Below are 27,288 nucleotides of genomic sequence, written 5' to 3'. Positions count from 1 at the left end.
GTGCTGTGCCCAGTGCCCTGCCAGGGCCCAGGTCGTATGGAGAGGATTGCCCGTGCAGTGCGATGGCGACTGTGCTCTGGGGTTTTGCATCAAAAGGATACGAAGCAGTTGCTGTCTCAGGAGGTGCAGAGCATCTTGATGCTCCTCATTGTGCACCTTTTAGCCTCCTGCATTGCTCCAGCTGGCTTGCCCTCCATTCAGCAGGCCTGAGAACAGTTTGTTTTTTTCCCGCCCCCCCCTCCTGATCAAGGTCAGCTTTTCAACAGGTATGGAGGGGGTGTGAGGGTAGCCCTGCCAAGGCCACTGTAGACAGCCAGACGGATGGTGTTTGGTTTAAGTGGTTCTCAGACAGGAAAGATAAGTGACAACTTCCTTACATTTTTCCATCAATAGATGTATAAATATATGAAGTGGACAAGATCTGCTTTGTGACAGTTCAGCAGCTCCCAGCATGGTGAATATATTGGGTCACTTTTCAAAGCCTGTGACTGAGAGCAGGAGCGGGGTGTCAGGCACAGGGCAGTAAGCATAGGGATGATGCAGTAAATATTGCTAAACACTGCTGGTCATGGAGATGCTAGCTGATATTGTCCCTGGGTGACGGCAAGGCGGGGGATGGGTGCCAGCAGCCCAGAAAATTTGTTTTGGACGTGGACTGGAAAACCCAGATTTTTTTGTTCTTAATGTTTCCATGTTTAGTTTAAACTGTTCGTAAAAGGCATTTAGCTTAAATGACCAGTTACTGGATTGTTTGCAAAGATTATTTGAAATTGTTTATGTATTTCATTTGAATGCTTGGGTATCTGTTTCTTTTTTCTGTTTGCAGTGCATTGATTTGTTGCTAGAAATTCTGTTTGCTAGTCCTGCCAAAAATATACGTTTGGGACACTTTCTAGATTGATTTATTTTAATAACATACATTGGCAGTCATAGGCAAAAGAGAAAGCATTATAAAGCAATCTCTTCAAAAGGCAATTCTTCTGCTTCTTCCATACTGCTGTTTGTAGAGGGGGAACAACATTTGAGTCTCTTGAACAACTTTTATCTTTTCTTTTTTTTTTTTTCCAAGCTAGTACTGGTGTCTGCCTGAGCTCTCCTGTCATTAGTGAGTTTTGTCTTGGCAGCTCTGGGTTTGGTTTGACGAGGGGCTCTGAGGTCCAGGAAGGTATTCGTTGCTGCTTGCAAGGGGGTGCTGTGTACCATCCAGGCTGGCGTGGTGGCGGTAGGTCCGGGACGCAGCCCAGAACTGCTTCTTTTCACACGGTCGTGTCGTCTGTGCCTTTCAGGCCGCAGCTGTGGATTCTCTCATCGTATATATTCTTTATCCACATGCTCCCTGTTCTCAAAGGCTGAGGAAGTTAGACTTCTTTCCCAGGCAGGTTTCGTGCTATACCTAGGTCTGTCGTTTTCATAGCTGTCGCTGCACCTGGCAACAAAAGTTGCTTGGAGGGGCAGAGGCACTTCCAGGACACACATGAGAGATGACACTGTGCTTGTGGGGAAGAATAGCAAAGTTGATCACTAAGCCTTTGTAGAATATGCCAGGCCTCAGGTTGAAGGAGGAAGAGGCCGATTGCTCTTGCACACCAGTCGTGTTGCAGTATTTGACTGCAGCGATCCCACAAAGAAGCCAGCTCCAGAGCTGCACATTTGTGGACTGCCAAATAGGGAGCAAGCGCGAGTGTGTTCCCAGGGGTTTGCTAACTAGACTCTGACCCTCAGATCTCACCTTCCTCTTTGAAGTAGCACAATCTGCCTTTTTACTCGTCTCTTCTATCTGATCTGATCTATAAGTGAACGAGATTAATGTTTCTGTCACGTCCACTGTGACATCATGGTTAAGCAATTAAGAAAAAACCTAATTGTTTCCCCTTCAATTTAAATAGTTCTTGAATTCCCTCGTGTCTCTTCATGCAAAAGGAAAAAAAAATAAGATGATAATGTGATTTCTGTCTATTTCCAACGTTTTCTGCTTTCTGTTAAAAGCCCTGCGAGTCTCTGGTGTGTTGCACTGACTTTTTGAACTGCAGGTTCAAAAATGGGCCCTTCTTTTGAGGACTGTCTCTGCAAAGTATAAATATTATTGATCGAGGTATTTAATACACTAATGAAACCCACAATTATTGACTATGTAATTAATATACTGTCTAAAAGTGAAGTTTGGCAGCACATATAGAAAAACTATATTGACTTTGTGTTGTTTTGGCAATGTGCCTTGGAAGTTGTATTTATAGAAAAAGAAACGGGTTCCTCTTCAGGTAATGATCGAATCCCACTTTGCAACAAACTAGGAAGCTGCTATTCCTCTTACTGACTCTCAGGCATTCATTTATCTGTGGGGGACTAACATTTCCAGCATTTGTCTTTTCCACCTATTGTACAAGCTTTTAGCACAAAGCTGCTCCTGTTAGCGTCTGGGTCTCTTCAAATGTTTTCACTGAGAGATCAGAGCTCTCCAGACAGCTTTCCATTTGTTATAAACAGATTTGCAGACAGAGCTATGCTTTACATGAACTGTTACTCCTTGGTGATGTCAGTCAGAGAAGAAAACAAGGGAAATCCAAAAGACATCTTGATAGCCCTGAAAGGAAATGACTACGAAGAGACTTCCATCAGCATAACCGCTTCTGCCATTTTTACAGCAGACCGGGGCGCGGAGGCCGCGCTTATATTCCAAACGGTCTGACTTGGGTTTGAAGTGTGGCGCAGCTTTGGGTCAAGCCACCGCGGTCTTTTCTTCTTCCGGGAAAGAAGGCTGAGGGCCACGGAAGAGCAATGCCGTCTTGCTGCCGGTGCACCCGCCTGCCGTTCCCTGGGTGCCGTGACACCGTCACGACATGACATGATCTAACGCTCGCCCAAATGTCTCGTCCTTCGAGGGTGGTCTCTGCTGAGCTTGATTCAGATAACACGCTAACCCAGAAACTGCCAGGCCACTCTCAGGTGTCTCCCTCTGATCCAGGTGCCCACCCTCAGCCCCACTCCCTGTTGCCCTTTTCCATACTCTCTCCCATTGTTAAATTATCATAACCCACCTATAATTTGCCAGGAAATTGAAGCTCCGTTTTATAAATGGATTTAAGCTGTTTGTGCGCTGTGCAAATGTTAAACTTCTTAAGACCAGGTAAAGTTATTTACATCCAATTCAGAAGCAGATAACGAAGGGTTTTTTTTTTTTTTAGATTTCAAGCAATTTAAAAAAAATTCTTCCAACTCCCGAGTGTATCAGCGATCCGGTAATTGGAGCTTGTGCTGTCATTAAAAATGACAGCTTTCTCCAATAACGCGCCTAGTGCTTGAAAATGCAGCTCACATAACCTATATTTAACTTGTATTAGCTAGAGTTTCTTTTCAGGGGTCCCTTATTTCCGAGTCTTGGTGTGAATAGCAAGGTCCTTGTCTGGCTGAGCACCCAGCGCCTGCGCCCCTCGTTAAAACTGCAAGCTCCCAAGCAAGGGCAGAGCTGGCCTCACTCATCTCCCGGCATCGTCGCCTCGGAGAGGTTTGCTTGTGTTGTCAAACGGTCGTGAAGGCCATGCTTTTTGGAGAGAATGAGCGCCTGCAGTCCTGCCGCTCACACAAAGCCTGGCGCTTGCTTGGTTCCTATTCAGAGGGCTTCTGAAGAGCACTTTTAGCCCCAGAGCCTGCTAAACAGGCCCACCTTCTCTTTCTTTTCGTGGTCCGTTAAGAATATGAACCGAGTTGAATATTAAGGTGCCGTCCCATAATGGCGATGCTGTATCGCAATCTGCTCCCCTCCTCCGCCTGGAAGAGCTCCACACAGAACCCTCTAATTAAACAGAAAATGGTTTGTCATGTGTAACTGCCTCTTCTGAATCTAACAAACTCATTTCAAGAGATGCCAACACCATCTTTATAGCTGTTTTAATAATCTTCTCTTGAATTGGAGAGGGTTGTAACCTCGTATTTCACTTCTGCAGCTGTTGATTTTTGCAGTTTTTCTGTAGTAAGAATATTTGTATAGATTTTTTTGTGCTTGGAAATCCTCATTAGAGAAATTCTAACGGCCTCACTTTGTGCAAGCCTGCTAGGCTGCCTTTTCTAAAGCAGTACTGTTTACAGCAGGAGCACGTGCCGGCTTTTAGCGTGGAGCCCTGTCACTCACACGGCTGTCACATCAGGAGGGGGCTGGAAAGCTATGCAGCCCTTCCAATTTGCTCAAGAATTAAGGTGTTTAGGCGGTTTAGAAAGCTAACGTCTTTCACAGACTGATGTGCATGCCACAGCCACCTTCTGCACATGCCTATAATGGACCCCATTAGCTCCTATGTTATCAAAGAGCTAGAGCGAACAGGGAGAATGCAACATACTCCTAATGCGTGAAACATAGTCCAGACAGGACAGGAATAGCATAGCAGATTACCAGGTAAAACTGGCTTTTCCGTCTTCCCATCCTTCATGCATAGCCTCCTGCCAAACTTGAGCTTTCAAGTCAGCACTCAAAGAAAGTCTCTCATTGTACGAGGCCTCTTGTTACCAGTTAAATCAGTGACTGCTTGGCAGAAAATCTGAATAGCTGGTACCATTATTTAGTACCTTCACTACTTACTGGCTTGAGCATTTGGTGTCTGTTTACCCCACTGAGCCGTGCATAGATATCGTGTCTGCTTTCTGGTGGTCCTGTCTGCTTTTATCCAACTGGATGCGGAGATCCTGCAGGGGATAATATTGGAATAACTGATACACAGCGCCTCAGAAGGCCCTGAATAATCATCTGATTTGGACAAAGACCATCTCTTGCATTATTAGAGTGAAAACTCTCCCTTGGCAGATGGCTTATGTAAGTTATCTTCGGGAGGAGGAGGACGAGGAATGTTCTTTCAGCTAATATTGCTATCAAACTTCAGCGGGGCTGTGGAAATCCTTCCTGGGTTTGTATCTCTTGGTGCCGGAAGCCTATTGCCACCGTCTTCAAAAAGCAAGGGAGTAGCAAGCCAACCTCTGTCAGCTTGCTGGAGCATATTTATAACTCAAATGCTAATTCCTTCTCTTGACTCATAATAGCTTCTGAATTCTGAATCTGTAAATTCCGGATCTCACGTCTGAGGTTAATCCATTCAGATAGATTGGGAAGTCGAATTTATAATTTGGAGAAGCAATGTCAGTCCTCCTTTGCTTCAGCCACTTCCAGACTTACTGGCTATAGGTCTTTCCAGAGAGCCAGTGCCTGACCCGTGAGTCGAAGGCAGGTTGGAGGTAATTTATTGGAGTGGAGAGTGGGAGGGTGTGTCTCATACCCATGTCCCAACCCATAAGCTCAAGAGTCTCAATCTCTGACAGTTTACATATCTACCAAGTTCTTACTTACTCGTTCAGGTTGCTGCGGGAGCCTCGCCCTTTTATTTCTATTGGGTTCTTTGGAGGTGCTATACACTTGGAAAAGTTAGTCTACACAATCTGAATTTTCAAGAGTCTTCTGTAAAGTAATGCAAATTTGCAGGGATTGAGGAAAAGGGGCGGGTGGGATCCTACCACCAGGACCTTAATTCAGAGGGATATGCCAGTCGAGATTTTAAACTGGCAGGAAGAATAAAGAAGCCAAAAGAAATTGCATGCAGTGCTACCTGCTCATGACACCAGCTCTGTAAAAAGCCGGATCGAAGCATGGGCACGCGATGTCGGGGAGCAGGGAAGAGGGTCCTCTGTGCCAGCCAGCAGCAGGAGGCAGAGCCTACCTGATTTCGACAGGAAGGTAAATTCACTGAAGCAGTTTTTATAAACACTAGAGTGTAGCAGCAGTGCACAATCAATAGACAAGATCCAGAGAAGATGGCATAAATGTTTCAAATGTGCTCAGGGTAATTAGCTCTGAATTACCATGTGCATATTTTAAACATTTAAATGATCAACCTAGGATTTAGTAAACAGTACCGTGCAGCTTGGTTTGAATTTTCCATAAAGCAGTTAGTGTCTCTAGGCTGAATGAGTAGGACAGATCAGCCCTAGGCTTCAGCTGTTGCTGAAGGTGATCCAGAAGTGCAGCCACTGGAATAACCTCTGGAAATGGGGTTTAGGCCATAAACCTTTCCTGTTTTAGCTGTCTGATAGGAGCTGCCTGTCCAGGGAGGTTATAGTAATTTTGTACCAGTTTTAAAATATGCCTGGCTCAGCTACTGCATCTCCACGCAATCCCCTTGGTTTATGAGGCATTTTCTTATGGCTCAGACAGCAGCAGAGTAAAAATTAAATAAGTGGTTAATGTGCAAAAGGTCAGTTCTCGCCAGTAAATACAAGGATCTCCTTCCTGCCCTACCCCGTTGTCCCCGGCTGCTCTGTGCACGCCCAGGGTATCTTGGTTTGGTCTTTGAAGGGAGCTCTGCAATCAGGTAGGTTTAAATAAGCAAGCAAGGTAAACGTACGCCTTTCTGCTTTCAAAAGAGTATCACAATCTAGGGGCTGCCCAAGTAGCTAAAGAAGCCTAAATCAAACAAAATGTTGGCGTACATCTGCGTTAAAAATTCATGTTTCCATTTAGCGTTTTATTAATAGAACAGAAAGTCCAAACCCAACTTTTGGATCTTCTGCCTCCTCTGGATTTTTTTTTCATCACAGTATTAACTCTAAGCATTCAGGATTTTAATTTAATAAGTTAGGACAACAACAGCTGGCTAATGCAAGCCTTCTCTGAGTTGTTGGGAATTTCTCGGGCGCCAGCAGGTGGAGCTTTAAGAATGGACTCGGTTTCGGAGCCCATTTGTGCTAGAGACCATTGAGTGGGAGCTATCTGTGCTGAAATCCTGATTGAATAAAAATTGTTCATTATGCAAACTGTCTGGTTCAGTACACAGAGGCAGCCCCCAGGCACAAACCCCAAGTAGCTGCTTTCTCTTTCCCCAGATTAAAACATATGAACTGCTTTGATGTAATCTTATAACAAAGCCTAATGGAAATTTTATTTCCTCTGAAGTTGACTGTCATTTCTTATTGCCCCTCTTCCTCTGTCCTATTAATACTCTCCGATTTGGAGATCTGCAGCTGAATTTGCACTCTTCCTGTTCTCAAATACAGTATACTTCTCCCTTCCAAGTTTAAGTTTATTTAAATTTAAACACTGTTACATTACACTGCAATATATTTAATCTCTTGTTTTTCTACAGTTATTTATCATTTTAATGGAATGCTGCAGAATATTACATTACGCAATGTGTTTAAATTGATAAATTGCATTAGGAAAATATTGGATGGGATTTTTTTTTACTAGTAAGTGGGGTTTTAGTAGATATATTTTCTCATTAGTAGACTAACTGCACACAGATGGCATAAGGCTGGAATGGTAAGGATTTGGGGGTAAGCTATATTTATGGCTTATTTGACTAATTAAGGCATAATTTTATTGTAAAGTTTTTCCCAGACTTTGCTGAACAAGATGAAGGAAGAAAACTTGCCCCAGTGCAGTTACTCTGCAACATCAGTTACCATAACAACTTCTTGCAATACTATATTTTTACTTGCGAATTCCTTTTAAGATTCAGTTGCTGTAATAATTTGTTTCAGCTGCTAAAAGGCATGTTTCTCTTTGTGGTGGTTTTCAAGGTCCTCATTACTGTAGCGAAAAAGTGGCTGTGCTAATATAGACTCTTTATTTCAACATATGCAAAAGTTCAATAGACTCCAAAAATAGAATTAAAGTGTGGAGGTGATGAAACTGCTATAGGAGCTCTTCCCGGCTCTGGGAAGGAGGAATAGGCTTAGCTGGCAAAGGTGAACTTTATTAGCTGCCTTAAGAGGAGATGCTACCGTAGCTCTGTACCTGTAATTATTCGACCCAATGGTCATCTAAAAAATGCAGCTTCAGTTTGGATATCCTGCTGTTTTGCATCAGGCAAATACCAGTTGGCCTTTCTTAAAGGCGGAAGGACCGATTTGCTCTCCCAGATAGCTGGGGCTTCAGCTAGTTGTCCTTTCAGGAGTCCTGTTGGTATCTGACTAATGAGTAGAGCTGTCCCTGAAGTATTTGTTTGGAAGAACAAACAGCAGAGTAAAGCTCCTGCCATTTCTTTCATAATGTATCTGTTACCTTGGATTCATTAGATACTGACCTCCCAGGACCACATGTGTACATGTTTCGGTTTTGACCACAGGTGAGCCAGAGGCTTAAAGCGATTTCCAGGGAGCCAGAGCATGGTCTCTGATGTGTGATAGAGCTCAGCTCAAGCACTGTAGAAACAGTTGAAGATCACGTTGTGTTAGCCTGCTTGAGCAGTGCGATGCCCATGCCGCAGGGAGCAGCCAGTTCTGCACTGGATGCAGTCTCCAGGTGCGATGATGCAGGTCCTGGCTCCCCACTTCCCACGTGCGGCAGGAAGGGAGGGCTGCTTGCAGCGGGGGAAGAGTCCAGACTCCCTGGTCTTGGCAGATGCACTTCTTCGCGAGTCAGTGCAGCATTCTGCATTAATAAGCTCTTTCCTAAAGAGAAATATCCAGCTCGTCACTATTTCCTTCCCTTGTTGTTTTTTCGCCTTTCTTCTCTGACTTTTTATGATGAGGGGAAGAGGTTAAAATGATCTTATTTCCTCCTTGAGACCGGCTCCAGCCATGAACTCCAGATTTTTTTAATGGAAGCAAAGATGAGGGTCGTCTAATCCGGCCCCCTGCTTAGAGCAGGCTCTTCATCAGGGTTTCCCTGTAGCCCCTCCTCAGGCAGCTTATCTCAGTGCTTAATTGCCTTTATGCCTTTTCACAGCTCCGAATCTAAACTATATTGCTGTGGTAAACTTCCACAACATTTTGCTGCGACTCCCGTGGATCTGACCACCGAACCACTTGGTGTCTGTCAGCCTCCGGCGACGAGATTTGGGCCGGGCAAATTACTCTGGGTGAACGGAGATGATAGAAAAGGGCATATCTCGCCGTGAACGATGAATCATTCTTCCTCCCTTTGCTCCTGATTGTAGTAATATTATTCCTGAGGAATTTTGTTATTTATACGCATGTCAAATGTGATTCCATCAGAATTACAATAGAATTCAGCATGAATTAGTGGCCACTTAGTGTTATAGAAAGCTGCAATGTAAATGGACTGGGTGATCTCATCCACAGCTCAGTCCTTAGTAGATGCTTCAGGATGAGTTTTGATTCCAAAGTGGTCATAAATTGCAACCAGTCACTGGACTCCCTCCAGTCCTAGAGCAATTACTGGGCCAGTTCAGCTGAAGGGTTTGATCAGGTGTTTTACTAGCGGGATTTTATTTCACTAAATGAATGTCTTCTAAAGGACCAGGCATGTAATATTTACATGTTAAAGTGCTACTATAATGGCACTGCATTTAACTTCACTAGGAGACCAAGAATCTCGTGGTAAAATGTGTGATAACTGCGGCATTTACCAGGAAAATGAATTATAGCAGTTGAATTCCTTCAACAGAACAAAGGCCCACATTATGAAAGCATCTCTGCTTTATGAAAAATTGTTTGATCCATCCTTACTTCTTGCCCTAGACAGTTTATAGAGTCGCTGTACAATGGAGGTATTGCAGGACTCGGTATTTGGTACAGTGCAGCAGCGGGCAAATAGGAACGTCCTGTCTTTTCTGTACATATCTTACAATCTTGCAGTCAAATGGTCATGTCATGAACGGCTGGAAAGTCCCACGAGAGCCTCGGATGGAAGGGGCTGCAGACAGGCAGTAGTTGTGTGCTGTGTCCGCGCACAGAGCAGTGACGTAACAGGGCCAGACTGGTGGGCGCCCCAGAGTAAATGGGGTACCTACTTGTCTGTGTTGCTTGACACCCTTCCTCCTCCTCCGCTGCTAGTCATCGTCTCCCGAACCAATTAGTGGTACGCTGTGATGCCGCGAGGAGGCCTGCCCGTGTTTGCCGGGGCCGTGTGTGTTGGTCCTTTAGATTCTTCATCTTCACGTGCAGCTGAACTCATCAGGTGCTAATGCTGAACAGCTTCATATTATATTTCTTGGGATAATCTCTTCAAAAGTCTAAGCGTCTTAGTACTTCCTCTGTTACACAATCTGTGAGCAAAATACGTGCTGCGCTGGCCCGTCCTGCAAAAACTTCAGCCCCAGCGGCAGGACGAATCGCTTCGCTGGGCAGTCCTATGTGAGAAGCGAGCCCCTTCGTTCCTGGTTTTCTTCACCTGCAGCCAGGAGACAGAGGAGGGCCCGGGGCCGTTACTCGAAGCGCGGCAGATTTCGAGTCGGGGTGCAGGAGGAGAGGACCCCCTTAGTGAAGGCTGTCAGGAAGATGCCCTGGCAGCGGCTCCCTCCTTTTTCAGCTAGCAGTGACTGTGAGTAATGCTGCTGGCTGCTCCTCTGCATAAAAGGCTGAATTAGTGGCAGCCTGGCCGCTGTGGGAAATCACTTTTTAAAGTGGCATTCAATGGCTTTTCCTACTGGTGTGTGTATATAAACCATAGCCATACTGATTTCCATCTTTAAACTCTTCTGGAGCAGCGGAGTGCCTTTTCTCCTTGGCAAGTCAATTCCCAAATGAAAGATGCTTTGCAGGAGTTAGCTCCCTGCTCAGTATCCTGATGCAAACGAGTCCCTCAGCAAACAAGTTTCAGGACTTTTCCCCAAAAGGCTCTTGAGGAATATCGTGCGTGCAATGTCAAAACACTCTAGTGAGATATATGCACCCTGTGCATTTTTAAACCGCGCGGTGACTGCAGGCTCCCAGGTGTGATGTTAGTGCTGATCTTGCCTTTCTCGCTCGCGCTCAGCGCCTTCCATCTGGGAGCTGGGACAGAGCACGGAGCCCCACTCTGCCTTTCACAAGGAGACTGTCTCCTCTGCATCAATGCACTGACAGCTCCAAAAGAAGTGCACACATTACTCTTTATGGGACTCCTAACTTCTTCCTTTCAGACCAATAATGTAGAAGCCATTCTTTGAACAGAAAGTGCTTTGTGGATAGATGTGTTCAATTTATCAACAGCTGTCTGACTACAGTATAACCGAGGCGTATTAGCTTAGTTGTATTACTGCAGTACAGCTAATACCCTTCTATTATATGCTCTTCCAGGCAGAGCAGAGCATATGTGGCGTTACCTCTTAATTCTTCTGTGCAGCATTAGAACTAATAAGAACCTTTCAGGGCTTTTGATGCCAAAGCAGCTAATGCCGTTCGTTAGCAAATTGAAGGGCGTTGTCAAAAATAAAAAGCAGAGTAGTATCAAATGCTACGCCCAGGACTGGCAGCCATGAAAGGGAGCACAGGACCCCATCCCACGGCAGGTGGCGCTCTGCCTTGCCTGCCTAATTACATGCTACATCTACATACCTGTATGGTAATGAGGGCCTTTAAAAGGGGGGGGTACCCTTTAAATAACACACCACTTTCCTTTTCATGTGTGCTTTGGTCTCATTATTTCTAATCACTGGAGGCATTTGACTTTAAAGAATAGGCCATTTCTTCCTCTGCCTACCGGGCTGCCGTAACCCTTTGTTTATGCTCGGCTAGGCGAGTTTTCTGCAACAGATTGTGATGTTAAACAGAAGGTTATGAACAATGAGGCGAGAGCAGCTCAGAGTGATAGGTTTTCTCAAAGAAACCTCTTGGCATTTAGGAAAGGCTGGAGTAAAAGGCAGAGCAGCCTCCCGTGAGGGGCGAGTAGGACTCCTGCAGGTGCAGCTCTGCCACAGAGCACTTAGACTTTCTGGTCCCATTTACAAAAAGAGGCGTTTTTGCCCCAGAAATGGTCAGCATGACTCTTAGGAAAACTGGGTGGGCCAAACTGCCCCTCTCTGCCTCCCCCAGCCCCTGGAAAAGGTGGCTGCGGGGGCAAAGTTAGGTGGAAAGCTCTCTGGACCTGAGTGGAGGAAGATGCTCCTGCATTATCAGGTAAGAGTGGAGCATGTGGCCCTGGAGTTCATGCAATAGCCTCAGAGCCGTAAGACAGCACCTCGGCGCTCAGGATGCGCGGAGGGTCTCAGTACTTTGTAGGACTGTCTCTGTCTCTGCTTCCGTGACAAAAGGGCTCTCACCAAAGCAGAGGCACAATAAACCCCAGGCTGTCAGCACCAAAAGAGCGGGCGGGTATTTGCTTAGTGCACCAAGCGCAGGGCTTCCAACAAGAGCCCTGGATGCTGCTCACACCTCTGCTACCTGCTCGCTGTGCGACCTTGTGCAAGTCGCTCAGTTTCCCTATCTGTGAAGTGGGGATAATCTGTGTTCCCCCGAGTCTGCAATATTCATTGCTCGACTCCTGCAATTCCACCCCTCTCCGCTCCTGTCCCGGACGGGAAGGGGAAGATAAATTCCCCCACGTCTGAGTCAGAAAGACACCCGGCATCACTCGCTGCTGTAAACTGCACCTGAAGAGGACGTTTTTCACATACTCCAGCTTGCATCTGTAAAGGAACGAGCAGCAGTCTGTCTGTGTCTGTGTAAACGTGGTGGAGGCTTCAGCAAGCCTGAAGATACAAGCCCAATGTTGCCACCGACCAGGAAAACAGCTGGCAAAGGCCCATCCAGAGCAGGCAACAGAGGCTTGGAGGAGGTGCCAGGCCACGCAGTAAATGGTTTCCAGTTTCAGCCGTGCCCTGGATACAGGTCTCTGAAGCCGGCATCCCATGCCCCAGTCTCCTGATGCTCCTGGAGGGTCTCCCAGACTGCAGCGCGCTTGCTGATTTGTATTCATCGTCAGCAAATGCCAAAGCTGCTGTTTGGCACTGGGCCGAATACCGAAAAAGTTTAGTCCTTGACTTTTAAAACGACACTGGACAAAATGCTGGAAAATGTGCGCTAGCCAGGAATGGGACTGGGAAATCTTGTGTGCTTTCTTCCCTCTCACCTCTGGATCTTATGGCCTCATTTCAGTGTAGATTGCATTGTCTTAATGGACAATTAATTACACAAAGCCTTTAATTTCTTCGAGATTTGAATTTGCGATTGTTGTGTTTTTCTGCAGATGCCTCTTTATCCGCTCCCCATTAGACTGATGTCGCTGCTAACTAGATGGGATTATTTTCTTGGTGGCCACGCCAGATTTGTTTGTACTCTTAAGCCTGCTTTCACAATCAGGGTGAAAAGGAAGGCTGTCAAACTCTGCTTTACCCCAATGGATTCAGTGCCCTGGCAGGCTTCTGCTAAAATCCTGGAAGGGGAAATTCATTAGATGAACCTGAGTGTGATTTTTTCCGTGGCTTTGATTTTAATGAAAGTGTGGATTTGAAATTGTTTTATCATTAGAATCTGTTGACTGAATGTCAATGAAAAGCAATTCCGCCTAGCAGCCGTGCACAGATGCATCCTGTGTGCTTAGGTAAATCCCATGGTGAGAGTGTGAAACAGCAGAAAGGGCAGAAATTAGCCTGCGAGGTTTACAAATGCACGGCAGGCTGATTTCTTCCCACATTTCAAGGACCTATGTTCAGTTCCAAAAATGTTATTCCGCTCATAATCCGTAATAGGAAAACCAATCAATTAAAATGGTCCGTTCTTAAACCATTGCAAAAGGAAAGTCATGTTTAGAATAACTGTGTTATGTAGCATGAAGGATGTAAGTTAAAGATAAAAGGATGCTATCCCCAGATCTGCAATTCCAGACAATCCCTTTTGCCATGGTACCTGGGAACACAGGAGGAGAAATTCTGGTGAAGCGCTATAGTGGGTTACCAAGAAGTGTTTATGCATAAGGCAACTGACTTCTTTTTCTCTGAAGACCAATTTATACCAGCCCCAGCAACTGCAATGAGCCTTTAAGTCCCAAACCTCAGGGCTGCAGCTCAGCACTCGAACGTGAGATCCCGCTGGGACAGCAAGGATAGCTGCAGGGGTTTGACTGCACACCACCGTACCCGTGTCCCCGAAGAAGGAGGAGTGTTTCCAGAGGCCGGCGTGTTGTTTAGACAACGTGTGCGTGTGCCTCCCACCCCGCATCCGTGCGTTTCAGTGTTAAGCAACCTGGCTTTTTAGGTCAGTGCAGTGACTACGGTGGACCTGGCTCATCTCCCGGTGAATGAAAATACAAATGTGTTGTAAGGCCTTCTCGAATGTTTCCTTTGCCCTGAACCACGGCGGCACGCTGACTACAGCCATGTCAGCGCATCCTCAGACCCAGGTGTAGGATGTAGAGGGTAGCGATGCAAATGAACCTCTTGGCAAGACCGGACCAAAATTTGTTCTGAGATGGAGACTGCAATTCTGCGCCTCCCAGAAGGACATACACCAGGAGTACCTGCTAGTCTCGGTAGCTGCACTGGTGTAAACGGTGGCATCAAGGACTCGAGGATTGTTCCCCTTCTCGGTGTCTCTGCTGGCGTGCTGAATTCTGCATAGCGATCAGCACTTCCAACAACAAAAGAAAGTAGGTCAGTGCCAGGTCCCCCTCCCCTTCCCTTTTGCACTCTGCCGCGGTGGCAGAAGCACGCGTGTTGAACTACACGCCTGTGTGTCGGGAGCAGGGCTGTCTGCAGCGCATCTCCCACAGGAAGGTGAGGCTCTGCTGTGCAGCTCTCTCCGTCAAGGTGTGCCATCGTGCTCGCTGCCACCCCGCATGTTCTTACTGGAGCTCTCGGGCACGTGATGCCGGGGAAGTTAGGAGACAGGTTGGAATGTAAATATTGCAGAGGGAAGCTGCCCTAGTTGCAGGGGAGACCATGCAGCAGCGTTTCTGGGAGCCTGGCACCGGTGTGCATGTGCGCACGCTCTCCTGCTCCCTTCCCTTCCCTTCCCTTCCCTTCCCTTCCCTGCCAGTCTGTGGCTGCGTATTCCTTTGCTCACTATGACCATGAAGCTCCAGTTCTACTTGAAAGATTACCCAACACGCTAATTGGGACTCCTGCTATGATTAAAAAGAAATTTCAGATTAAACCCGCCATGCTGTATAGCTCAGGAAGAAAACATCTCTTTATAAACACAGCAGGAATGGTTTTTTATTTTTTTTTAACTTTGAAGAAACCGGCTCTTGCTGCTGTTTTGCCCACAAGGAGTCAAGTATGGACAATCACTTTGCAGTGGTCAGAGCCATAACAGGAGAGAGGCACTTGCAGGGACATCAAATTGCAGGGTTTTTTTCTCCTTTCTTTTTTAATGTGATAATCATAATAGGTTTATCTCTCTAGACCTCAGATCCTGTCTACATGGGCATCTGGAGACTCTGCTGCTCCTCAGCTGTGCTTGTGTGCACTTGTGACTTGGGCTGTACAAAGACATGGGCAGACTAAGTGCTGTTGCAGCTCTGATGGGCAGAGGAGAACATTTAGCACATTTCATTTGTTACTCAGCCTCTGCAGCACAATAATGGAGCTGCTTTCAGGGATGGCCTCGGCTTGCTGGAAATCCCCAGAGAGAGCTGTCTGGTGAGCACCGCATAGTTCTTGGTCACGAATTGCCATCTCCATTTGGAACAAACCTTTATCGTTGCTTTCAGTTGCGTGAGGTTATAATAACGATGTCTTGGCATTTCCAAACATTTGCTTTATTAATTTTTAATTGAGGAGATTGTGTGACATCCAAAATCTGATGCTCCTTCATCAGCTGTTGCAGTCTTGCAGAGAGTGTCCTCTAGAAATGAAGTCGTCTTTCCCCTCCGCTGCGTGCTTTTTTTAACGCTGCGGTCATAGGGTCTCCGCTCAGGTCCTGGTTATTTTGATTCCCGGTCCACTGCCGACACCATCGGTGATCCTGGTTCTCGCAGACCAGGTTGATGTCGGCACTGTGGGCTTGCACCTGTTCAGCTGAAGGCTTTGAGAACACTTGTGGGCCCTCTTGAAACAAGAAAATGAAGTCAGGGCCCAGAAAGGATGGGAATTGCAGGCTTTGTAGGGCCTGGTCCTGAGTCTCTTCAGAGCCTGCAGCTAACTCCCACAAAGCTTGTGTTGGATGCAGGGATGGAGGGAGGCGGCTGTGGAAATTCATCTGGGAGCTCTGCCTTTAAATGGCCCGCCTGCGCGCTCACCTGCGCTCGGGCTGATCGTGGGGGCAGAGAGAGGCGCTCTGTTCTGGCTCGCCTTGCGCATCCCTTCTGCTTCTGATTTCTCTGGCGCTGGCAGCTGCCTTTGACGGCTTTCGATGTGCAGTTAATTTGAACAACGTTGCGTACCTGGAAAAACTCTTGTAAAGGGATCTCGTTTCCAGCACCTGACATGAAATGATGAAAACCAGCACCGACAGTGGAATCGCCTTTATTTCCAAAGTTTTTAAAAATAAGAGAGACAAGGCAAGTAGAAAATAAACTGACTGGTGTGGGTCAGAGCATTCACAGCAGGGGGTGGTGTAGTGTATCTTTCTAGAAAACGCAGTCCCGCTGCAACACTGGCAAGAGAACAACACTTCATCTTGGGAATAATGGGACTAATGCTTGCACTTGAATTTGTGCAGATTGTTAAGGCAAAGATGGTTCCCAGACACCATTCACTACACACACACGTGTGTTGTGCTCGCCTTGGCCAGACTGTGGGTCACTACAGGAGAGTCCCAAACTGGTCTCTTTGATGCTCCGTCTGAGCAGAGACAGAAATGGGTCTACCGCCAGATGTGGTCAGTGGTTCTTCTGAACCCTCCTTCTCCCGAGCTCCTTGAACCCCATGTCTGTCTTCCTGGGCCATTCAGAACAAGGTTATGTTCCAGGCTTGATCTCTCTTTGCAAAAGCCCTCCACCCGTTTTCGCTCACCCTCTCTGTCAAGTGTCACCCTTCCTTCCCTCCTTCCCTCTTCAAGACTCTGCCACCTCTGTGTGTCTGCTGTCATTTCTTACCTATGCCTTGATCCCCTGCACACCTCACCATGGGTGCGTACACACGTACCAACTTTCTGACAGTTAAGCTGCCTTAACTTTTTCAGTTGACTTAACTATCAAAGCATACACATGTATGTGGAACAGAGTTGACTTAAATGTGGCACAAGATAATACCTCCAAGGTGTATCATCTTGAGTTGAATTAGTGAAGTTGACTTAGCTCACAAGATAGCTGCCTCTGTGTCGAGGAGCTGTACATGTATGTGTATGCTGTCACATGGCTTAAGTTAAGCCAACTTAGTTAAGTCAACTTATTTTAAATTGACTTGGTATGTGCGTATACATGCCCTGTCTGGTTCTTTAGTGCTGGAGCCTGCACTTGCATCTCCCTTCCCTTCCCTGCCCCCCGCCTTCATTTTTCCTGCCTGCTGTGGGCTCCCTTCGACCATGCAGCTCTTGACACACCACTGTTGTGCTAGTGATGGTACTGCCTGTCCCGTGATGTTCAGACTCCACAATGATAGCAGCTCTGCAAGTACAAGGCAGATGTACTTAATAAAACCCAAGGTGTTCTAGGGAAGTTCACACTCCTCAGGGTCTCCCAGCGTGTGTTTGCTGCCTGGCTACTGAGACCAGAAGCTCCTCAGGCCAGGCACTGCATCTTCTGTCTCATGTGCCACCGAGTGAGCTTATAACACTTAACAGATAGCAACAGCGCTCACAAGGAGGGGATTTCAGATCCTTCCTATCCCTGCTCTCCACAGAGCCCATTTCAGCCAGTCGGTGAACTTGGACATATCATCTCTGCTGCACTAACCAGAAGACCCAAGAAGTCAAACCAAGCCCTCGGCCATTTGACTGTACTTTCTAGGGAGGGCCCAGCACAGCTGTATTCTCTCATCCCCAGTGCTTTGTGCATGCTAAGAGGTGCAATAAGGGGCTGAGGTGTCCTCTCACTGCTGCTGACTTCCTTGTGGTCAGGTGGTCACTGTCCTCCGCTCCCCGCTCGTTTATGGAGTATGTTTCCTGAGCTGTGCTTTTAAAAAAATGCATCCATGTAAATGCCAGGAAATGGTGGGGTGTGGGGTCTTTTCATAGCAGAAACCTGATGCAAGTTTGATACCAGTTTCTCAGACAGGAGGGATGGAGGATACTGAATTGATGGCTGCAAGCTGATGCTCTGTCGGACAGTTTGGTCCTTCCCGGTTGTGCCTCCTTCCAGTGGCACGTTTGCATGCGCAGCAATGGCGCGGCCTTAACCAGAAAGCCGTATTTGCAGTGTAATAACGCCGTTCTGCTTCCCCTCCTCTGTAGAGCAGCAGTTTAGGTGGAAGCTGGGAACAGCGAAGGTAGTCGGGTGATTCTTAGACTTTGGACTAGAAGGGCAGTGGAGCTCGAGATACGCTCCAGCTACGCACGGTGCGCTCATGGAAGGTGAGATACTGACAGCAAGGTATCTTACCTTGCTCCAGATACGCTCCAGATGTCATAGGGTGACGTGGTTCGGCCTGAAGCGCTGGTGCAAAATCCTCGTGATAAGCGTGAGGGGAAGCCACGCAAGGCTGCGTGGGAAGAGATGCCGTTTCGCAGTAATGCAACATTTGTGATGACGTCTGGCTGCAGGGACGTGAGCAATATTGGAAGCTCATCCTGTTTAGGCCTGAACAAGCCTAGTGCTCTGCGGGGATGCAAAACAGCACTGGGGAGGCAGAAGGGATGAAGCTGGGGAAGAAATTACAGTCCCTTTCCAAGCAAGGCAGAGAATGACAGATACACATTTTATTTCTGTGCGGTGGCCTCGGAGACCTCTGGTCTGTGTTTTAAGGACAGTTTGCTCTTGAATGGGATCCTGGTGCCTTTCTCTTCACCTCTTGTGGGGTAGTGAAGTTCCTGAGGGGCTTTGGATGTCTTTAGCTAATTGCTCTGTCTCTCTACAGTTTTTTCTCTTAATTTTATCTTCTCTCTAATGCTTGTCCCCTGGGTAGGTGCGTGTACACCAGCTGCAGTCAGATGTATTGGTTTCTGTACTGAAGGAGATGGAGAGCTATAAGCTGATGAGGCTCAGCAAGGCTCTGCGGGGTGTGGCCGGCAGCTGCATCCTTTGAAGGTTTGATTGCGGTGTTTTTGGCTGGCCCTTGACTCGTAGGTGCTGGGAGCCATGCCCTGACTCTGTTCCAGCGAGCGGGGTAATTTTAAATTGGCAGCCTTGGTGGAGAGAGACACTGTGCCATTATTGTTAATTACTATTTCATATCTGTTAAGCAGTGACATGGTGCTCTGCATCGTCTGCATAATAATCTAAATGTCCTGTTTCATACTTTACTTGGGAAATGGTATAACTCAAAACATGGGAAACTTGCTGCAGCACTTGGGTAAAATGCTCCCCGAGCCCAGGTAAATGTCAGCCCACACTAAAGAAGTTGAGAGAAGAAATGAAAAAGAAAAAAAGCAGCCCTGATCCTAGCAGGTGCTGTGTAAAGCCGCGTGCGGTGAGCAGCGCGCGTTACCTGGGCTGGGCCTTGGGGCCCGCCTGAGTGCGACTGGAGAGCCAGGCAAGTTGTTTGGGCTGGCCTCTGTTTGCTGATGGCTGGTGCTCTGGGCTAGGCCCCTGTCTGTGTGGGCTCCACGTCTTCTGTTTTGTTCCCTCTACACGTGGCCAGGAAAAACCCAGGCTGGAACATAACTCTTCAACCCCATTTATCCCTCTAGTTTTCTAGAGGAGATAGATATATCTGACAAAGCTGGCATTAATCATGTTAATGTTCCACAGCGAAGTACAAAATGCTAGTGATGTGCAGTGAGAGGAGGCAGGCATAGTGCTCAATAGGGGCTTAAAATGGGGCTCATTTCCAGGGGAGCGGTGCGTAGTCCTAGCTAATATTAAGCAGTTATGTGCTGCATGGTGTTTAAACAACAAGGTGTGCTAATAAATATATGTCCTAAATGGCATGTAAACACCTGGCAGAAGAGGAGGATCAGTGGATTTATATGAAAATTTAGAAGCAAGTTAAAGGGCAATTAGAGGAGCAGAAAGAGATACTGAGCAGAGAATTGCAGCAGATATTTTAACACACAATCAAAGCTTCTTGAGATATATTCAGAGCAGACAGAAGGTAAAAGAGAAAATTGGTCCATTACAGAATGATAGCAGGGAATTGGTGACATGGGAGAAGGTAATGGTTGATTTGTTAAACAGTTATTTTGATTCTGTTTTTACAGAGGAGGAAGAGGATGGAAAGCTGCCGAAGACAGGGATCAGATTTCTTGATTAGGTAGGGGAAGGGCTCAAGAGACTATAGGGAAAGGTGGAAATGGCTGTGGAAGGACCTCGGCTGCCCTCGGGAAGACGGTCACAGCCGTCTGTGTCCAGGGACTCTTAAGAGCCTGGAGACCCTCAGTCCAGATCCGTTTGCTTACATGACACCCGCTGGGCCCTCGGATAGCCTCGTGAAGAGGCCAGTGGCAGCTGAGACAGGCCCCTTTGCTTTGAGGCAGAGTCCCCAGGGCGGGGGACAGCTGGGCACACACAGGGCTGTGGTGGTGTCGGCTAAAATGAGCAAGAGAAGCTGGCAGATGTAAGGGAGATAAAGTCTGTCAATGTACAAGGTTGAGGGGAATCAGCAAGGTGCAGAAAAGGAAATATCCTTGGTAGCAGAATAAAAAATGTCGTGTTTGGATATCCTGTTGCACATGGCACAGCACCGGTGGCAGAAAGCATGCCACGAACCCAGTGGTGGTGAGCCTGGGGCAGGTGGACTCTGGCAGCTGTAGAAGTCCTGATGCCAGTTTATGTAAGTGGTGCCCTTGCCTTGAGCTGGCCTGCGGTGGGGGAGAGCACTCCTCTGAAAGCAGGCTTGACTTCTGAAGAGCATGAAAGTGGACAGGATCGTTTTTATCTTAAAAAGGAGGAAGAAAGGCCACACACTGCGTGAAGCAAGTACTGGTCAAGAAACTGCACATAAGCCCCGGGGAGGATGCTTGAAACTGTTTAATTTGATGTCTGCTTGGGCTGAAAAAGGGAAGCTTTCTTTTGACTAACTTCCTTTGGTTCTTTGAATTCTTCCCTGTCTGGGCAGAAAGGTGGAAAGGAGAGGGCATCGTATGCCTGGGTTTTCAAAGTGCATATGATAAGGCTCCTTGCTAACGATTGTGACTGAAGCGTAGAATCATGGGAAAGAGGTAAAATGGGTAGAAAATTGGCTCAGGCTCAGAAAACAGCATGTGGCTGGAAATGGGTTTCTGTAGCTGCGAGTGAATTTCCAGAGACATAATCTGGAGTCTGTTTGGGGTTCTCTTTTGTTTATACGCTGTGCAAATGATTTGTACGAGGAAACCAAAGCTGGGATATAAAAGCTTATGGCGGCAACGAAATAAAGAGGAACAAGGCGACCAGACGGGGAAGGGCTGGCATCGCCTATGGGAGTGTGGCTCTGAAGGGGAAGTGCCGCCTGGTGTAGAGATGCGTGAAGGTGACAAGCCAATGGGAGGAATAGACAGTGGCCAGGCACGTTTCCCAGGGGTGCAGCAGGGATGGGAAGTGCTCAGCCCAGGGCCTGGCCACGGGCGATGGGCAAGCTGCCTCCTGAGCAACAAGAGGAACGCGTGCAGCTGCAGAGGCGAGCTTGCCGCTGTACCCAGTCCAGCTCGGTGCCCGGCTCCCCTCATCTTTCCAGCGGGGCGATGGCCTTGTCCAGGCAAGAGGGTTGTATGCTGTGATAAAGTGGGCTGCCCTACGTGTAAGCAGCACAGCTTGGAGCAGTGGCTGGCTCTTCTCCCAGGGGCTGGCATGCTTCTCTCTCTGCTAATGGGACTAACTGCGCTGGCAACTGGCCTTCTCCTCATCCCTTCCCACACGCTCGCGTAGGGCTTGGAGGGTCTGGGCCGGGTTTGGTTTGACGGGGGGAGGATTCACAGATCTTAAGGCCAGAACAAACCAGTGTGATCATCTACCTTGACCTGCCATGTCGGGTAGGCCACGGGCAATCCCCAGTGATTCCTCCATCCCACCCACAGCATCCGGCTGCGGTAGGGCAGGACTTTTAGAAAGGGACATCCTGTCTAGGTTTGCGAATGGTTCCCCTCCCCACCTCAGTGACTCCGACGCCTGACGGGCAGAAGTCAGAGCAAGCCGTACAGATGAACCGGTACTGCAGCAGATGCGGCTGCAGGGGAGGAGCGGGTACAGAGGCCTGCAGCGAGAAGGGGGATAAGAGGAATGTGGTGGAGACTTAAAGGCTGTGATGGGCCAGGTGGTTTCCCCTGTTTAGCAGTTCATTATGTCTCACTTTGGGTTGTTCAACAGCATCCTTTATTGCTAGGAGTCGGAGCATTTGATTGACAAGGGATGTAATACATGATGGAGTTGCCTTTATTTTTTCTACATCTTAGAGGCAAAGATACTAAAAATACAATTATGGTTTAGGGCCAGGCATAGTCTGTTCTAATATAATTCATCTCAAAGAGTACCCGCATTGCCTGCTGCACCCAAATCACTTCTAAAACATTAGCATCCCCTGTGCTGACATCTCACTTCTATATTACAGGAGTTACATGGAGACTTTAAAAAAATTAATAAAGTGCTTCTCTTCTTCATTCTCCCACTGAGAGCTTTGATTTCCAGAGTATGAAGTGAAATAACCAACGTAACAACATCCTCCAGTTCTAAAGGACAGTGCCAGAAACATTCAGCTGCTCTTGGTTATCGTGTGTAGGACGTGAGGGAGCTATTTCAGATCGCAGATTATTTGTTCTGGCTGCATTGGACATCCCTTTAGTGGAGGTTTAGAGCCCTGTAGATGGAGAAGTTGGAGAGGAGCTGGAACAGAGGGGACAAGACAAGCTAAGCGATTCCTCTGTCTTCCCAGTGCTGTTCCTGCCGTTCTCTGGCTCAGTTTGGCAGCCCCCGCGCCATCTCCCAGCTTGTCCCGCTCCACACTCGGCTGGCAGGAGATGCTGCGCTGGTTTCCAGCTAAATGTTTTAGCCGCCTGCTTCTAGGACCACGCCGTGTCCTCGGGACACGTGACGTGACACTGGCATATTCTGTCCCCAGAACAGGTGGATTCGGGGCGTTTCCCAGCTCAGCTCCAAGAACCTCGATGAAGATGGGCCCCCGGCAGGCGCCTGCGACGTTTAATGGGGAGTTTGTGCCCTGCCGCCCGCCCCGAGCCCGCCCCCTGCTCCTCCTCCGCGCCCCAGTGCGGGGCAGAGCTCGTGGGCCGTTCACACGGTGCCCAGTGGCGAAAGGCTCCCTGAATGATGGGGCTGGGAAATGCTGCTCGCCCGGACGACAGCGGTTTGGAGAGCAGACATTTTCCTGAGGTTACAGTGAGTCAGCGCAGCCTTGCTTGGCCGCCGTGTACATGATAGAGAGCACGAGTCGCGTCCTTAGGATTGGTGTCTGGCTCCAAACAGGAGCTACAGGCTAGAGATGTGTCACTGCAGCTGCAACCGGGTTAGGAAATGAAAAACAGGCCTGGCTTGTCCAACATCGCTTTTATTTCCCTCTTTCATTAACTTCACTGTTTTGTTTCTTCTCACATAGCCACTCTGACAGGGAATTAACATTGATTGTTTGTGCAAAATTTGGGACACCGTCTCTGATAGCCCGCAGGCTGCGATCACTAACACTGCCGTCTCTGCCACAGCCAGCCCGCACCGGACCGCGACGCGAGCTCCAGCTCCGGCCTGCGGCCAGGGGAGCCGGCGGACCTGCTCCTCCTCCTCCTCCTCCTCCTCCCCCTCTTCACACAGCGCCTCTCGCTTTGCCGCCCTGTGCATTTTTTCTCTCTTGTGGACAGAAGTCGTGGGCTCTACGTTTCTTACAGGTCACTGACAAGATTCCCAGTCAATCGCCTTCCGCGTCTTTCTCAGTTCTCCGTAGCCAAATCTGTTCTTTTTACGGAACAAAACCTTCCCCGCTCCGTCGGGACCGTCTGCAGCCAGTCCCGACTCCGCTCCCTCCACTGGGGTGAAAACCTTAGACCAGCTATAAAGGTCCTCACACGACTAACACTGTTGGGAACCGCCTCGGACTCCAGCTAGAAAGGCCTCTCTCCTGCCCCAGGGCTGGGGGCGCTTTCTAGGAGACGGAGCTCTATGGCTGTGTTTGTTTGGGCTGGACATTTCTAATTCATCCCCTTCCCATGTGACGGGTTACAAGTTAGGGCATACGAGTGAGTTTTGGCTCTTCAGATATGGACTCTGTTGCATTGCATACAAAAAACCTCGAAAAGGCTAGTGCTCTAAATTGGTCTGCTGTGGTTCCCCCCGCGCATGCCGAGCCTGACGGGTGGCTGGCCGGCATCTGTAGGCACTGCTGCCAATTGCTTACTAGAGAAAATCAGATACTGTTTTGCTATAAATCCACCGATACAATCCTTAGTTCTGAAGATATAGTTTCTGTATAGTTTATAAACATTATAAGACATACATACGGTTAATTGAGGGGAAGGGACCTGTGCATTTGTTTGTTTTTTATATGTGAACACGGTTACAAAAGACGCACCTTCTGTAGGTACCTCAATCCTTTTAAGTTTTTAATTTCCACCTCTAATCAGTCTTTCCTTTGGTAGTTGGCTACTCCTAGCCCAGCAGGCAAGCCCTGTTCTGCTGTGTGCCTGAGATATTCAGGGATTTGAGATTGTCTTCCAAGAGATTTCCAGCCAACGTTGGCCTGTGGGTTCGGAGCCAAAAGGGGCAGAATGTGGGAGAACCGATGTCCTTATTCCACGTTTTGTAAGTGTCTGCGCACAGTTTCAGATAAACAGTGTAGGCTTAATTGGTGATCGTTTTTACAGCAGTTACGTTCCCTTCAGTAATCGCAGGGTCTTTCAGAGCTCTCTCAAATTAACAGGATTTCACATAGAGCACAGCTACTGTCCATGTCTGTCCAGTTGTTATTAATGGAGGATTAGCTCCTGTCCCTTTGATCTGTTTTTGTAAGGTTGGCTTTTTTGTAGGTGCTCAGTTGGGGCTGTTTGTGACAAGGATGTGATAATGCCTTTAATCCGATCCTGCCGTGCACGTTCTGTACAGTCCATGTTTATAATCCACCCGTCCATGTATGGAGACCATCCAAAGCCTAAACAACATTCTTTCCTTCACAAGGCCAAATTCTCCATGTACAAAAAAAGAAGAAGAAAAGAAACTCTGGTCCTTTGTAGATTGGTGGCAGTACAGATTCTGTCCGTCACAGCCCGGCTCAGCGTATTATGACCGCTAACACCATGATAAAAACCAGAAAAGAGGCCCTGACCCGCGAGCTCCCAGCTGCCTGCTGGACTCCACTGGGGGGTCGAATGGGTGTCCGCCGGGTACACTTACCCTTCCGCTTTGGTGGTGCTGTGGGCATCATGCCAAAGCTGAATTTGTGCTGGTAGTCAGGCACGTAGTCCTGAACCTCGTGAATGCTTTTCCGTGGCCCCAGGGACACCGGTTTAGAGGTTCGGTTGCGGCTTTTGTGGCTGGTGCAGTTCTTGCTGGGCTTTCTGTAGCCTGGACGCGAGCCAGGAGGTGGTGCAGGCTGGCTGCTGTGTAAACCATGCTCCATCCCTCTCTCCTTGCCCTTCTCCCTGGAGGAGTGGTGGGGGTGGTGGTCTTTGGGCACTCCTCTGTCGGCTGTGGAGAACGTGTGTGTTTTGATCTGATGGAGGGACTCAGACCCAGAACAGTTCCTAAAGTCCTCTACTTTTAGCATCTTCAGGTCCTTGCCGTGCATCTGCTCAGGAGATTCGCAAATCACGCTGGAACTGGAACCTCTGAACCTGCGCAGCCATTCCCAGAGCGACCTGGCCTTGCAGTCGCAGCTCCAAGGATTGCCATTCAGCCGGAGAAACTCCAGGGCCGCCAGGTGCGCGAGGCACTCCCCGTGGAGCTCGGAAAGGCTATTATTGAACAGGAAAAGCGTGGTCAGTCTTCGGAGGTCGTGGAAAGCCCGTCTGTGGACCCACTGCAGCTGGTTTTGATGGATGAGCAACCTATCCAGGTTTATTAGCCCCCTGAACGTGTTCTGATGCAGGCTCCAGAGCTTGTTCCCATGGAGGAAGAGATGGCTGAGGTTGACTAGGTCAACAAAGATGTCATCCTGCAGGAACTCTATGTGGTTATCTTGTAGATAAAGGTACTGTAGATTGTGGAGGCCACCAAATATCCCACTGGGCAAGGAGCTCAGCCCACATTTGTACAGGTACAAGGCATGGAGTTTCGCCAGCCCTTGGAAGGTCTCTGCTGCCAAAGCCCTCAAATAGCGGTTATCTCCCAAGTCCAGCTCCTCCAGGTGAACAAACCCATCGAAGGTGTCTGGGTCGATGAAGGTGATGTTGTTGGAGTAGATCCACAAGGTGACCATGGAAGGGCTGAAGTGACCGCGCAGGAGCAAGGTGATCTGGTTGTTTTGCAGGAAAATCCTCTCGCTGTTCTCTGGAATCCCCTCGGGAATCGCCACGAAGTTGTGGGCCTGGCAGCTGACAGTCATGGGCGACGGGTAGCAGACGCAGTCAGTGGGGCAGCATGCGGTGAAGGGAATCTCGAGGCCAAACAGCATCAGGAGCAGCTCCACAAAACCCCCTGTTCGGAAAGGGAGAAAACAGGGTTAGTCGAATTAAGACATCTTGTCAATCCTTCACAACCACCTGCCTCGCAGTCACAGCTGCTGGGATTGCTCTTAGTGAAAAATTCATCCAATTAACTCAATCCTTTTTTCTGTTCATGAATTATCCAGAGGCAGCCTTAGGTTGCGGGGGGCAGGTAACCGCTCTGCTCAAACACGCGTCGGCGGAGGGAGTATTTGATCAGGCTTTCCCTGTTTACTTGTGATGGGTAAACGCTCACCTTGGTCACGTGCTGGTGTTCTGCACTGTGGTTGGGCAACTAGCAGATTTATGCAAATAAAACCACTTCTCACGTCTGTGGAGAAGCAAAGACAGAGGTGCAAATATGACAAAAGGGTCTGCGGATACCGTTTCCCCCTCCACCTCCAGTTCTCCTGCCTGCTAGACGGCGTTTCCCAGGTGCAGGCTGCTGCTTTGCACCCAGGAGCACCACGCACGTGCAGAGCCACTGAATGGAGCAGATGTAGGAAACCAGGTCCGTCTCATGGCTGCGTCCCCCCTCCCCCCGCCTTCTCCAGCAAGAACGAGCAGCACGGGAAGTGGGTGCTCAAGCATTTTCGTGGATCTCCTGTGACACGACACACTACACCTTCTGTTGCCACGGAGAGGGCCTGTGTATGTGGCTCTATTACAGCAGAGAACAAAAGGCAAAAATGGCTTTATTTAGCCTTTGGATGGTGGGGTTCACCCCCCACGCACCTCCTGATCCCACTCTTTGGAAAACACTGCTCTTTTTGGGGTTGCCCTTCTGCATGGAAGGACTTTCAAACATTTGCAAGGGGCCCTCATCCCTCATTCACAGCCACGTCGAAGACCAATGTCTTCCACTCGCGCGCTCACTAATGCAGCCTGTGCCTGGACATTATAGGAGCAGAGTGGGAGCTCTGAGTACTGTACACAAGTGCCGTCCTGTCTTGGAAACCTCTGACCATCTGCTGAAGCATAATTTTCCTACAAGCTGGGCTAGAAGGAGCACTCACCCGGTCCAGGCCATCACTGGAAGTCCTGCAACTCCCAGAGTTT

At 48.3% G+C, this 27,288-nt stretch overlaps 1 protein-coding gene across 1 annotated transcript in view; it reads right to left on the bottom strand.

Annotated features, from left to right (window-relative positions):
- Positions 1 to 22,003: 22,003 nt before the first annotated feature.
- RTN4RL1 (reticulon 4 receptor like 1) overlaps positions 22,004 to 27,288 on the bottom strand; it is a 47,265-nt gene continuing 41,980 nt past the window's right edge. The window contains exon 2 of the mRNA XM_090026432.1: positions 22,004 to 26,221. Coding sequence (XP_089882558.1) covers positions 24,858 to 26,221 — 1,364 coding nt within the window. The 3' untranslated portion in view covers positions 22,004 to 24,857. The remainder of the gene's footprint in view (positions 26,222 to 27,288) is intronic.

The sequence above is a fragment of the Crocodylus siamensis genome, chromosome 13 (assembly GCF_052110815.1).
Source record: "Crocodylus siamensis isolate JL-2025a chromosome 13, ASM5211081v1, whole genome shotgun sequence".
Lineage (NCBI taxonomy): Eukaryota > Metazoa > Chordata > Crocodylia > Crocodylidae > Crocodylus > Crocodylus siamensis.
This window is presented reverse-complemented; position numbering and strand designations above follow the sequence as displayed.